This window comes from Temnothorax curvispinosus, unplaced genomic scaffold (genome assembly GCF_003070985.1).
Source record: "Temnothorax curvispinosus isolate PA1 unplaced genomic scaffold, ASM307098v1 QBEX01004775.1, whole genome shotgun sequence".
NCBI classification, from domain to species: Eukaryota; Metazoa; Arthropoda; class Insecta; order Hymenoptera; family Formicidae; genus Temnothorax; species Temnothorax curvispinosus.
In genome coordinates this window covers 1,034,275-1,049,036 of record NW_020214555.1, presented here as the reverse complement: position 1 = coordinate 1,049,036, position 14,762 = coordinate 1,034,275, and the positions used below count along the sequence as shown (strand labels likewise).

General features: G+C 46.7%; 1 protein-coding gene across 9 annotated transcripts in view; it reads right to left on the bottom strand.

Moving 5' to 3' along the window:
• The window catches only part of LOC112454016 (protein turtle), a 268,193-nt gene that overhangs the window by 27,668 nt on the left and 225,763 nt on the right, over nt 1-14,762 (bottom strand). For 8 of the 9 annotated variants that reach the window (XM_025015156.1, XM_025015157.1, XM_025015163.1 and 5 more), the window contains 2 exons: nt 5,956-6,181; nt 2,839-3,117 (listed from right to left, as the gene is read on the bottom strand). In XM_025015156.1, the coding sequence (XP_024870924.1) occupies nt 2,839-3,117; nt 5,956-6,181 (505 nt within the window). Of the gene's footprint in view, nt 1-2,838; nt 3,118-5,955; nt 6,188-14,762 lie in introns of all 9 variants that reach the window. The other variant, XM_025015160.1, reaches the window with a different exon arrangement.

Here is a 14,762-nt window from a genome sequence, read left to right as displayed (position 1 = left end):
CGACGCCCGGAAGCTCGCTGTAACCACTTTGCCTAACGCGAATTTTATCGCGGCGAGCTGAACGTATCGATATGAGTAAATGTATATCGGCTCGTAAAATTTACGGGGAAAGAGAGACGCTGCGCTATACGCCCTCCACAGATGCCGTGTCTGCGCTTTATGGATGCACTGGCATTCCCGCCTTCGCCTTCGATCACGGGAAAACATTTCCGTTTCCCCGGAGGGAGAAACGGACGCTGAAACGGTTGCGCGATCACACGCGGACGAGATTGCGACTTCTTTTATGTTTTATCTTTTCCCGGGTTTTGATCGCGAAGCCATGACCTGGAATGGCAAACACCTGTCCGTGCACACGATTATCCGCGTCATCTGAGAAATCATCAATTATTATGGATTCGCGATGTTACGGACCCTTCGTTGTACGAACGGAAATCCAAACTACGCGGCATCGGGCGCGTTCCCTTGGATAAATCTCATTATCGTTCGCGAGATTATTAAACGGGCGTTACGGGATAAAGACCTAGTAGCCGAGATTATTCTGTATTCTTTTCGATTAAATTACGTCACGCGGTGAAAGCCCTCTTGATGAAACCCTTTTCATAACGGACATTAAGAAAGTGGCGTGAGAGGCACTCGCAAAATGCAAAGGACGGAGGGATCGAGTTAATTAAACCGGAGATAATAAGACGTGCGCGTAAACCTTTAATTGTTCCGTTTCGTGCGGATTAGCTTGTTGGAAGCGACGATTTATTTTTAAACGCTTGACGTCGAAGCGGTGTCGCGATTAATGCGAGTCACGAGCGCGCCGCGTTCGGAGTCGCGCAGACTGCATCAGTCAGCTTTACGAGCGTTTCGACGATGCTTCAAAATCAAGGATGACACTGGACTCGCGCGGTGCCCGGCCATGATATTTCAGATCTCGACGGATCTCGCGCGGGAGGACGACTGCGAGAACTTTTGCGAAATCGCTCGTGAGAGAGGGCCGTTTGTTATTCCGTATGAAACCCCTCGCGTGGAGTACGGCCGAATTTATCGAATGTATCGTGAAGACGCCGATGGACTGGGCCGACTGGGGTTCACCTGCCCGTGAGAATTCGTTTCCGATTGCGCATCGGGCAAAATCAAAGAGGGAGAGAGAGAGAAAGAGAAAAAGAGAAAGAGAGCGGCTTACACGCGGAGCGATAAACAACAAAACTGGCGGAACTAACCGCGCCCGCTTTAAGATATTTTCTGGCATGCAGGTTATTGGAATTGCATTACCGGTGTTCAGCTGATCGCTGATTACCGAGGGATATCTGTTTCTGATAACGGCGCGTTCGATAATTACTACGGCAGTTTGCTGTTTATTAATTATCGGCCTGGCAGGCAGCCGTATTTTGCATTATTCTCTTCGGGTGCTGATCGCGGATAATTAATCGCGCTGGCATGTCGAGGCAATTTTCGGAAGTGTATTAAAGCGGGCTTACTATATACATATATATGTACATATATATATATATATATATCGCGCGATTCATATTAAATTAGTTTCCGAAAAAAAGTGCGCCGTGGCGTCTCGATGTCGGCAAACTAATCAATCGACTTTATATTTATGTTCGACGAAAAAAAGCTACAAAGACTCGCCTTCTTATTAGCTTCGGTACAAAGTATCTTCTTCTTTAATTAGTTTACTGGCGTTATGTATCGAGGCGCTCCCGAGTCCCATCCCTCTCTCCTCCTTCGCCAGGTAGAGGCGGAACTTTTATGAAATATTGCTTAATTATATTTTAATTACGTATCTAACTTATAGCTATACGAAAAATAGGCATTTAATTGCCAGAACAAAACAAGTATTTAAAATATAGGCTTGACAGTCCACAGACGTGGGCCTATCTTTCCGAGATTCCGAGCCGATGAACATTTGTGTAGCGATAAAATCCGGCGATCGTGACGGACAGGTGATTGATTAAGATATTTCTAGGGATCAATCGCGGAACGGACGTTTCACGTTTCCCCGTCAACTCCGGGGGACAAGTAATAAACGCCAGCGGCCGGAGTCCAGTCGTTTAATTATTCCAATCGTCACGCGCCGCGCGACACCGCGGTATCGTTCGCTCGTTTAACACGAGACGCTAAAACGAAAGTTGTGCTATGACGGTTTTTTGCGTCGCAGCCGCCGTACCAAGTAGATTAAGCGACCGCGCGCTCCTGTCAGACAGTAATACCTAACAGCGCGCGCACAAATGTTTCCCGCGAGATATTACCGGGGGGCCGCGCCGACGGAAAAAAGCAGTTGTTATTCGCCACGGGGAAAGCCGCGGAATGGACGCCGCTCGTGACTGGCGTTGATAAAATCACGTCCGGAATTTTGAGAGAGGGACTTTTTAGGAATTAAAAATCTTTTAAACGCGAATACGTCGAGTGTATACGTGACTTCTGACGGGAATATTTTTTTAAGAAATTAAAAATCATGAAGAGAAAATGGTTATTATCAAAGTGCACACGTATATATATATATATATAATCGCGCAAATTCATTTATCACTTTACATCGTTGTCATAAATTTAAAACGACTTAAAGGCACGGTAATTGTTATAATCCCGTGCGCGCGATATCCATCCCCGGCGCTCTATCTCCACATCTTCGCTAGCAAATATATTTCTGAATGACAGTAGGACTTAAATTAAAAAAGTTTTATCTCTCACACTCGATCAGGCTCGGTTGCTGTCGAACGTAATCGTGTCTTTCGCTGCTCCCGCGCGGGCAAACGGGATAATTTATCGCTCAACTTCGCGACGAAATTGCGGTTCCGCGCGCGACTAGGACGTTCCATGACGTTCTTATCAAAGCCGGCTCACCAGCGATGATGACGCGCGCGGTGTGGCTGATCTGGCCCTCCCCGTTCCTGGCGATGCAGGTGTAATCGCCGATGTCCTCGTTCTTGATCGTCGAGAGCCTGAGCTCGGTGCCGTCGTTGAATATCCCAACGTCCCGACCGTTGGGCTCGACCGGATTCGCGTCCTTGTACCAAAGGATCTCTGGCGTCGGAGTACCCTCAGCCTGGCAGTTGAGTATTATCGCATCGCCCAGATTCACGTATATCATATCATCCGGCGTTATGCTGAATCTGGGTGGCGCTGTGAACAATAGAGGCGAGTTTCAAGATTAGATATACGATTCAATACAACTATATCTTATCGCTATGTTACGACTACAATGTTAACTCTAGAGAGCGCGACGCGGACCGACCGATCTCTATATATTTGACTTCAACAAAATCCATCCCCTTCGTCACCGATTATTTTCACGACCCAGTAACGTTGCTCTCGCGAAGGAGAGCGAAGATGCCTCGCAAAAAATGTAAGCGGTTTATCTTTTTGTAAGTGAGGCGACGACGCTTGGCACTTCCATGACAGAAAATGGCCGCGGGTAAATGACGTTAGAAGAACAATCAAGTCTCCGAGGAGAGGACGGTGGACGTTTAGAAAATGTTCCTCGAGAAGTTCCGGTCGCGTTTTTATCGTTCCCGCCCTCTTTTCATGCCGGAGAAATTACAATGGTTCGCCGCTGCCCATCGCTCGCGACCGAACGGTGACGCGAAGAATAGTTTCTCTCTCGTCTTAGGGTGGTGTACGGCGCAAGATCGACAATTTCGAGCGAGGGAAAGAAGAGCGGTCGAGAAGGGAAAACGAGGGAAAAACGAGTGATTGAAATAATGCAAATTTTCCACGGCGATGGTTAAGAAAACCTCCGAGCGGTATTCCCTTCGTATATACCGCGCGTTCCTTCCGCGAGACAGAATCGTTTCGTTGGAAAAATTTTAATCGACGTAGACGCGCGCGCAAGAAATCCAGCGGAATCGGAAAAGGGCTCGGGTAAATATTTCTGCAAAAGCTTCACGTAGCGTAGACTTTCTTACGAATTGTTGCTATTCGGGGCGGCTCTCTCTCTCTCTCTCTCTTTCTGTGTTTTCCGTTTTTCCGGGATATTGTCTGCTGCTATGCGCGCCGTCTGCTTGACTTCGTCGTTATTCGAAGACGAGGAATTTTAATTTCGAGAGCGATGCTTTGGAAGATACAGCGGCGAAGATGGAAGAAGCGGAAGAGAAGAAAAAGGTAAAGTGACGCGACGGGATGCGACGGTTTATGACTCTAACGCGAGCAAGCGACCGAATGGAGTCGGCTGCAAAGTACAAAGGGATCTTGAGCGCTTTCCGGGTGCCCCCGAGTATTTTTCCCTTTGATGCTGTCCGTTTGCGAGGTCTATCGTCGTCAACGTCGCCGTCTCCGTCGCCGTCTTTGTCGACGTCGTTGTCACTCTCGTCGTCGCCCGTTGTTGTTGTTGTTATTGTTGTTGAGTGTGACCGAGAGCTTGACGGAGAACGACGAAGAAATTGGGAATAAAAGCGGAGCGGACTGACGGGGAACCGGGGGTGGATGAGGTGTGACGAGGGAGGAAAAAAGAGAACAACGCGACACATCCCCCTAAGCCATCTAAATGTTTCTCTTTCCTCCGACTCTTTGGCCGTCGTTTATAGCCGAGCAAAACGCGGCAATAAGTTTCTCCCCCTTTTCTTTTATCGCTTTTCTTCTTTCTCTTTTTTTTTCCTCCTCTCCCTCCGTCCCATTTCCCGTCTAGTAACACGATCTTTTTGCGATCCTCCTTTCCATTTTACTCTGCCGTAAGCAGAGGGACGCGTTTCTCGGAAAATTTCGTCGAAGCGATGAAGGGCAACACGGCGAACAACTCCGGAAGAAGACGTAAGTTCGAACTGCGCGCTGAGCAAGCAAGAAACATAACTTCTTTCACGATGCGCGCGAACTTCGGGGAACGTCGGGGAACGGGAGCACGACGACGACGGGGCGTGGTTGCGCGGTGTTTGCTGAATGCTGAATGTACAATTCGCATTGAGCCGCACATCGGAGAACCAGCGGCGGCAGCGGCGTCTTTCTGAAGCGCCTTTTATGATCCGCGTGCTTTTCTTTCCCTGACAGGAAGTCACGTCGACGGGGTAAGCTCGAGGCGCGGCCGGTATGAGGAGGAACAGAAAAGGCGCGACGGAAAAGGGAATATTTTCGTATACTACACTCGCCGATGTGTTTAACCAAGCGCAGAAGGAGGATATTACGGAATTTCGCGTGTATCCCAGCAATTCGCGAACGTGTTTCTTTCCTGCGATCTCGGTGCATATCTCCTCGACAAGATCAGTTTCCATTATCAAACGTTAACATACGCACGCGTTCTTACCTGAGTATAATACGAGTAAATTTTGAGAATTTAATGCTCGAGAGACAATACATTAATAATAAGTAAAACACAAGGAAACATATGTAACTCGCATTATTTCGTTAAAAATGTTAGCAGTCTTAGCAAAATATTGCTAAGCGTAATATAATACCATATATCGTCAAGTTACAGTATAAAGATATATTTTTCGTATATTACGTGCGACTCATTTCCGACAAATTGTGAAAATTTGCACATTCGGCGAATTATTCAAACGCGGCCTTAACTTACGCGGTTAACTTCCAGCAAGTGTTATAAAACTGCATTAGCCAAAGTCGTAAAATCTTCTTAAGTTCAAAGTGATATTAACGAGGCTATTCGAAGCAGAAATAACGTAATTTCATGTTATATAAGCTGGACATAAAAGCTTCGGGTAAGAGCGCGTTTAGCACATAGCGGATATAACTTTTATTACTATAGCCGACAACTTTACGTGAATATCAAGTTCCTTTTTCATCAAGTTCCGTATAACCCGAAAGTAACTTTCCATTTGTACTTCCCGCCGTTCGTCTCGCAAGCGAGATGCAAACTCAAATGTGTCGTCTAACGGGAAGAGAGAGATTGCTCGCTTCATTTTAATCCCGAAATCGTAAAGATACTCGCGGCTGTCGCGAGTTGCATTCGCATCGGCCCCGACAAGAAAAACACGTGAGAATTAGATGATATAGAAACAACGTGGGATTACTTACCGTGGACATCTAGATGAAACCAGGTACCGTTCTTGTGACTGTTGGGCGACCTGTTGAGGAAGACGACCTTGCACTTGTACCATCCTTGATCGCTCTCGCGGATGTTCGTCAGATTGAGGCTAGCCTGGCCGTACGGCGAATTCTCGCTCACCCTCGAGACACGACCCTCGTATCCTTCGCCACTGTGGGTCGGATACGACTCGTACCATATGTATATCGGTGTCTCCTGCCCCTTGCACCAACACCAACACTCAACATAAACGAGGGATCGTAATGAACGCGTATAAAGCCGGTGCGAGCATTCGTCTGATTTCATTTCAAATTTCGCGCGCATCATTCACGCGATTCGAGCTTCGATAAAACGCGAAAGAAGTTCATCAACAGCAAATTCAATAACTCTCTTATCGAACAATTTGCTCGAATAATTTATCTCTCAGTCGCGGGATGCGCGACCGAGAAGAAAACGTCCACGTTATACGTTGTAAAATTTAACTTTTATCTCCGGAGGGATCCGCGAAGCCTTTTCGAAAGATTTCATCACTTTTGCAAGGTGACCGAGAATGAAGTTTTAATACCGCTTAACGGGGGCGGGTTGGGACACGCTCCATTATTCAGGGGCCTTCCTTCTACTCGCGCGATCAAACCTCGTTACTCACTCGCACCGGCCCGTGGATCATGAGATGATAAATGATGAAGACAAGGGATGCAGCATGTCTGACGAGTGAAACGACCCACGGGCGTTACGCTCGCGCGTTATGTCCGGGGGTCGCTTGCTCCTCGCGCGAGGGTGGCAAGGCGTGAAATGAGAACAACAGGCGAGATCACGACGTCTCCACGGATCCGCGCGCTTTAAAAGACACGTCTCGATGTGATCGCGTATATGGATGACGTCGTATAAGATTGAATGGATTCTGCGATCTACTTTCGATACATGCCGGATGTGAATGCATTACATCGCCCAAGATACTCGTGCACTTTGTCAATGGAATTCGCGCGTTGCGTATATAGAAATGGAAAATGCAGAAAAATGAGACAATGAGAAATTCGAAGTGTCGAAGTTCAACTTGAGGAGATGTTTCGGGATCGTTAATTGAAAGTTTTCGCGACATTATATTTACGTCATATAGCGAGAATCGAGATTCGCAGTGCTTCTGAAGGATACTTAGCAGAAAGGGTGCGAGAGAATGTGCAGGAGTAATTGTTTGGTAGCTTTTGCGAGTGATGAGCGCACTCGAGGTGCGATACAAAATAGGACAGATAGTGCAATTCGTGCTTTTAATTTTCAAAAGAGATCACAATTAAGTACATTACAAATTACATTAATTAAGATACAATGAGCGTCCAACAATCGTTGGAAGTTATAAATATATATAAGTATAGAAGCAAATGTTAGACGTATGTATGTGAAGTATAATATATCCTTGGATTATTCATATTTAAATGTATTAGTGATCATCGGCACTTCAAGGGATGAGTATACGCAAGGTGTGTTACATGTTTCGAAATACATAAAGAAATTAGTGCACAGAAATAAAGCGTGATATACTGTTTTGTCTAAAAATTTTGCAAAGACTCTAGCCATGCAGATAAATTACTTAACAATATACTTGTAACTCTTCAACGAAAATGAAAATTTTACTGGCATCAACGTCGTCGTAGGCGCGTGTCAGTTGCAAGCGCGATTCTAAATACTTCCTTCGAGCCCTAATCACAATTTAGGTTACGAGGGGACCGAGGCATTATCGTTTATTTTTAGCGGTACGAGTTTAGCGATGTCACCTCATCATAAAGAGAATATACGAACGATATGATGAGCGTACGGGGTTAGTGTCGTTTCATACACGCCTCATTACGTCGCCGTTGCGGAAAATTACGTCCTGTTAAGCCGGATGCTAGAACTGCTGGTAAGCACCGTATATTTGAGCGAGCCTGCGGGGCTAAAACGGCCCATGTAAACGCCTGCATTAAAGCGCGCTGCGTTATCGCTCGTATTAATGCATTCGCTTCAAGACATTTAACCCGGACAACGGGATGCGCGGGAGATCCAGCGAAATAAAGTCACCCACCCTCCTCCTCCTCCTCCTCCTCCCCCATATTTACACGCGCGTGGTATTTAATGCGGAAAGGTAGCAACGCGGATTTAATTAAATCTTCAATCGCGTGCCGCGAACTGTGCCTCATATTCACGTATTTTTTTTTCGTGCGATGATTAACGACAAAACTGCGACGATCGTAACGCAACATACAAGAGCCGTAATTCGATAATCCTGAGCTCGATTCATAATTATTATTCGTCGGCGAAGTTACGGAGATAAAATTTCTGGAGAAGGGAACAACGCGGAGAAATATTACCGTCGCTCACTGACGTTCCAGCGGCGTAAATTGATTAGATCGCGTCTCGCGATCGATTCGCAAAGGGCTTCTACGATAACGACGATCACGCTAAATGCGGTTTGCGAGGCACGTAAATCGCCCGGGCGTGGAATGGCGGTCGACAGAATCGTATAAGTCTCGGTCCTGCATAAATCCCGCGGTCACCGGACGGACGTTCGTGCAGCGGAGAATCGCTTTGGAGGACGTTATAGATCGCTGCGTTTGGCACGTGGAGGCAACGTGATGGTATCCCGATAGCGTATGGCAAGAGAAAGAGGAAATAAACATGAAAAAGAAAAAAAAAGAAAAAAAAAGAGAGAACGTGTGTACGTCGGCGCGGAAAAGTCGCGGACGTGCCGCGACGAGTGGTGTCTTACGTTGGGCATTGACTGCCCCAGTTGATGGTTTCTATTTCGAGCCGCTGACCTACTTGCGGCGGCGACGACTACCGACTACCGACGGCGACGACCCCGACGGCGATGACGACGACGTGCAACCCCGTGATTTCAATATTATTCTCCCCGGGTGGTAGCGCGTAGAGCGTGCCGACGCGCGACGCGGCGTGGCGCGGCATGCTCGATATTGCGAAGCCGAGAGTTATTGCGCGCCCGCTGTATACCGGCTGGTGCCGGAATATCGATTTAGATTTACACGCTCGCGCGCGCTAAGTGGCCTAAAGAGATCGGACGCGGATTTCACTCGCTGACTCCTGTCGCTGACTTCCCGACGAGAAACGATATTTCGCGCCGAGGGTTCCTCGCGCGCCTACTTCTCCTCGGTGGCATGCTTTTAGAGAGAGTAACGCGGAATTCATAATATCAATCGTACCTGCGCAACAAGTACTCGCTGCCTGAAAGAAGTCCGTAATGGACGAAATGAAAGCTTGACAAGATAAATTAGAGAGCACGCGCGGGGCAGCATTCGCGACGGGCGGGAGGGAGAGAAGGACGACGGGGGCCGGGGGAGGGCGCGGTTGGTATAGACGGCGCAGAGAGAAAAGCCGAGAAAGGGAGGTAATTCGGATTAACGGGCGCGGAGCAGCCCCTGATAAAGAACGGCAGAAGTGAAAAGGACGATGGGGGACGCGGGGTCGCGACGGGGAGGGGTTCGCAAAAGGGGATTCATGAAACTGGAATAAATTACAGCGCTGAATGGCACTCCGGAGGAATACGGGACCTATTTTCTCGCCCTTTTCTTAGCGCGGCGGACGGGACGACGCCGAATCGCGAGGCACCGCTGCTGGCGAATGGTGGGAGCGGAGGGCGCAGAGAGGGGTAGAAGTAAAGAATAAAAAAAACAAGGATTTCTCCAACGGGGGAGGGGGGAGTGGTGGCACACATCCCAACTGCCGTTGGGCGGAGGCTTTCAGTGAATAAGTCGTTCCCTTTCGCGTGAGTGCCATGCCGGCGCGCCGCGCCGTGTTTACACGTATACGCGACAGTCATGTGGGTCACTCGCCTCCGTTTTATTTTTCATTCCTGGTATTTTATTTATGTAACTCCGCTCTTTCCCTCCCCCTCCTCTCTCTCTCTCTCTCTCTCTTTTTCTCTCTGATGAAATGTAACATGAACGGGTTCGCGCTTACATAGACCGGACCCCAATTTCTGAATAATGAGACGTAACATCGTATTTTTATTTTGCGGCGAATTATAGAATCACTTTTGTGCCGCGAAACAATGAGACTGCGAAAATAGCATGACATTTTCGAAATTACGGGCATTGTCTCTAAAGTATTTTTTTTTTTTACATCAGAATAATGAACACTCTTCTATTTTTGTTACTAAAACAAGACGCTCTTTCGGTTAGGATTTTCTCGAGATCGAGCAACGGAAGCATTTTACATTGTACACCGATGAGGTATTGAGGTATCGAGTGCGAGCGAGTGCTTATTGGCTAATAATATTTATCTGGCCGATAAGTCGCTTCATTGAAAAAAGGAGAATGAGGTGCTACCTTCCCGATAGTCAATGTTGTCAGGCGACGTGTACCGATATAATTCAATCTCCGTGGAATGCTCGCATGCGCGGGCGATCAAGTATCGACAAACTACAAATGTGCTCGTAACTTCGTTTGTCTTATTACTTTTGTACCATAAACATCCCGCGCGCGTCTGTTTCCATCCCTGATCAAAGTACCCTCGTCGAACATGCGTCGCGTCGAACGTTTTAACGAAAGCCCTGCTAACACCACTGAAATATATACTCGGGATGATAATAGACGTGCATTTGTTGTAATAGGCAGTGCGCGACGCGACATTGTTCGTTGCGAAAACGCAAATTGCCGTTTTTTTTAATACAAACAGGCAGATAAATCAATTAAAACCGGCGAAAGCCGTTTTTCAATGCGCCACGATAAAAAATTCAATCGGCCGAAGCAACCCACGGAAAATTGAACTCAATAATTCAGGATATAACACTGGCGAGGTAATGGCCGCATAAATGGACGGCAGATGAAACATAAAACAGTTTGACGACAAACGTGAGCGTGAGTCGTGCGTGAGTTGCGAGACCCACCCTCGTTTCTTACGCGTGTCACGATACACTGTCGCCCAGGTCATCCGGCTGCGGAACTTATTGCGGAAATTTTGATAATTCATCCCCCGAGCGACATCGAAGCGAGGCTAGACGCGCTATAACCGACGTGTGCAGGATTGATATTTAAGGTAGTTGCCGTATCCCTCTGGAGATCGAGCCGAACCCGAGGCTGGCCGAACGAGTTAAATGTTAATGAAGGGGTTGGTTCTCGAAATAGCGTAGCAGAGCCAGCCGACGCGAGCTCGCCGCGCCGCACGTCGATCGATCGGGATTTGAAAAGCTGCATTGACAATTTAATTTGCTCCCTCGTGGTAAAGTAAATGTGTATATTAACGTTTTCAATATTAGATTTTATTGATAATACCGGTTATTATGCGGAAATATATACATATACTGCGGGTTGATATGAGGATTAACGGATGTAAGCTTTAGATTTATATTCAATTGAATTATTGATATACTCAATGTTATTATTATATCACAAACTGCGGTATTGCGGTTGAGACCCTTATATTGCAATTTCAGTGACGCCGATTATTATGCAATGTATCGACGTACCGACTTGAGCTACCCGCATGAAAATTCATGAGCGTCCCCGCCGATTGTGCTTGAAATTCGATTTAGTTTTCGTAGAATCGAATTTATCATCCTTATTTTATCGGACTATTACCGACTAATAATAGTTCGACTAAAGCCGCCGGTAGAGAATTACGAATTCTACGTCTTTTGCAGTAGTTAATGAATATTTCAGGGGGACCGCTAAGTAGCGGGTGAGTTTCTACGGAAACGTTATTAGAGATCGATATCATTTCCGCGAACTCTAACTGGTGCAAAGGTGAAGGGACTCTGTGAAGAAACACGATGTATTCTTGCGAATCGATTCACGGGGGAAGTCCCTGTCGATTTTTTCACAAAGTCAGAACTATGCAGGCTGTGTAAATTGTTTTAATTGAAAAATATCGGCATTCTGTTTGAACGCTTCACTCAAATGTATTATATTCCTTATACCTCTTTGATATGAGAATGATGAAAGAGAATACAGTAAACCCGTAGCTGTGTGATAGTCGTAGATAACGTTGACAATTACATTATTCATGGAACCACTATTTTATTAATACGATTTTAATGTATAGAGTGTTCCAGTGCTTTGCGAAGCACTTTCCACTGCTTTACACTTTCCATCGTGAAAGAAGTTTATTAATATTCCCAAGAAGCGACAAGTTAAGGGCAACGACCGACCAGCGCTTCACCGGGGAAACTTCTTGAAAGTCAATACCTTTTCACGAACTTGTTTAGCAAAGACGCGGAGTAAAGGATAGGAAGCTAAGGGCCCTCGCAATAGCCTTTTTCCACGCGACTCGTTTCTGTCGCCAACCAGTCGATAGAATATCCCTTATCCCTTCTGAATGCAGCACGTTACCGCGATATTTTACATCGACATGGAAACACTTATGTTTTACTCGTCGTTTAAGAGCTGCTCGAAAAGATACCATCTCTCTGAGAATCAACACGGCACGATTTCTTATTTTATTTAGTATCCTATCGTACAATTCCAAATTTTGCGGATGTTGACTGAAATAACGTATGCGTAAAGTGCGCGGAGAAGCTCGTGATTATACGCTAATGTCGCTACGTTTCGCACGCATATACATTGTATGTAAGGAATAATATATTGTGCACCAAGGGTTGTTACTTTCCGCCTGCTATACCAGGTGGAAAGTATCAATTTTCTTCCCCAGGGAGGAAAGTAAGCCCTGGCGTGAAATTGGCCACTCTCGCCCCTCTGTCTACAGGCATAGAAAGTCGAACTTTCCGTGGAGGTATTGTGAAAATGAATTTATCCAACTTCTGAGTTGGCCTTTAAGAAGGAAGTTAACCGTCACGGCGGAGTCATGTAAGGTGGAAGTAATATCCAAGCGTTCTTCTTTGAAATACTTTCGCCGAGACGACATTTGTTTCGCCAAATTGTTATGAGTGAGCAACGCTTAGCTACGATATTTTACCCGATGTTTGCATCAATATTTAATCGAATTCTTTTGGTTTACGTGAAAGTTTCTGAAACTTTGTTCTGGGAGAGCCCGATCTACTTGGTGCGATCTTAAAGTAGATACGTCCCGCTACTTCCACGCGGTATCAATTCCGCTAGTTTTGATATCGAACCACATTTAAATTTCCTGAAAAGTGTATGATATTACGTTTACGTTTTCTCATACCCTATTGCCTCCAAGAGTATATTTATACTTGTCACCCCAAAAATGTCTCTCTACAAAAATCCGATTTAAATTTTTTTTCCCTCCACTTTCGCGTATATTTATCGATATCGCGCAAGTTTTATTTTTGAAGCTTTCGCCGCTACGTCGCTGCTTCATTAGGACAAACAATCAATATTTGTGCTCGCAACCAATTTGCATACTCCGCGTCAACATCCAATTAAGTAAATTTATACAACCCAACGTCATAACAACCTGTGGTTATTGGTTAAAACCGACGGAGTTCTCCAGTCGCGAGGGCCGGAGATTTTAGAAAAGTACGAAATGCCGCGGGGGCTGCTTCGAATTTTGAACGACGGAGCGGCTCATTAATACTTCGGAAACAAGTACGGTCGAGTCCTTGAGCTCTTTCAGAGCGGCGCGCTGGAAGTCGATGCTGTTTTCATCGAGCTTATTTGAACGGACGGCGGATTCGAGATTCGACAGCGGGGAGAGCGGTGGCGCAGGGGTGAAAAGTACGGCGACCGACCGGTACCCCGGCACTTTATGAAACTCGCTTGCTTTACGCGGCAAGTTCGGCCACCCCCGTCGGGGAAGAAACTTTACGGAAACTGGATATCACTTTTGGGAAATGGGCAATCGAGTCCACCCCCGTCCTCGGTGAGAACTAATTCCCCGGGGAGGTGGCACCTGCCGTAAGCTGCCAGCGATTTCGACGTCGTTGCGCGAAGCTCTACCTTCGTGCTCGGGCTCCTCGTACTATCGCAAATTGCAAATTAAAGGACGTGCAGCAACGGCCGGCGGACCAAGGCAACTTGGGAAGTATCGCGCGGCACAGCTTTGTGCGCCCCTCGCAATTGGCGCGGCGCGGGCGGCGTGGGATATTACGGCGCAATGCGACTCTTTAACTGAATCCAATTTCCACGCTGCGCATTCGTATGAATTATGTATCCTTCTCGCAAAACTCGCGAGCTTCTGGTCGACGGGGAACCGACGGACCTGAAAGTTAGCCCCTGAAGTTTCGACCTCTGTTAACGTGCGATTAACTTAACGTGGGGTTCGGTTATACAGTCCGTGGGATTTTACCGCGCAACGTGGATATTTGCGTGTTTTGTCATGTAATATATATCGAATTTTTGGCTTATCACATTATTTATTGAATAACAATCTGTTAACGGCAAAAGAATGTAGACATTTTCATTTCCTATTTTTTCTTGCTTTTTTTTCATCACTCTTCATTTATTTCTTCAGTGACATTCAATCATCTGTCTCGTGGATCACTCTCGAGATTGACCGACAGGTATCTGCGATCCAACACCTCGCGTGTAGGTCTACTGTGCGCCGACAGCTCCTCACGAGCGTCTCCTTCACGACAAACAGCAGATACGTGTCTGGCAGAAAGTGTGCCATTCGTAAAATCGCGAGTTCTCGGATGGCTCATTGAATTTCCAGAGCGAAAAGAGTAGGACGGCGTTGGAGGGGCGGCGGGATAGGCATCTTACGCCACTTTCCATAGTCACGTCGGTGGCGAGAAAATTGTCTCGGCAGGGCAAACACTCGAACGGCTGTTTATCTTCGCCGCGGAATCTCCTCCATTCTCGTCTCGTATATATCCGATGAACGAAAATACCACGGGCACGGATGGTGTGTCTGCGGTCGTCGTGTGCATGTGCGTGTGTACGTGCGTGTG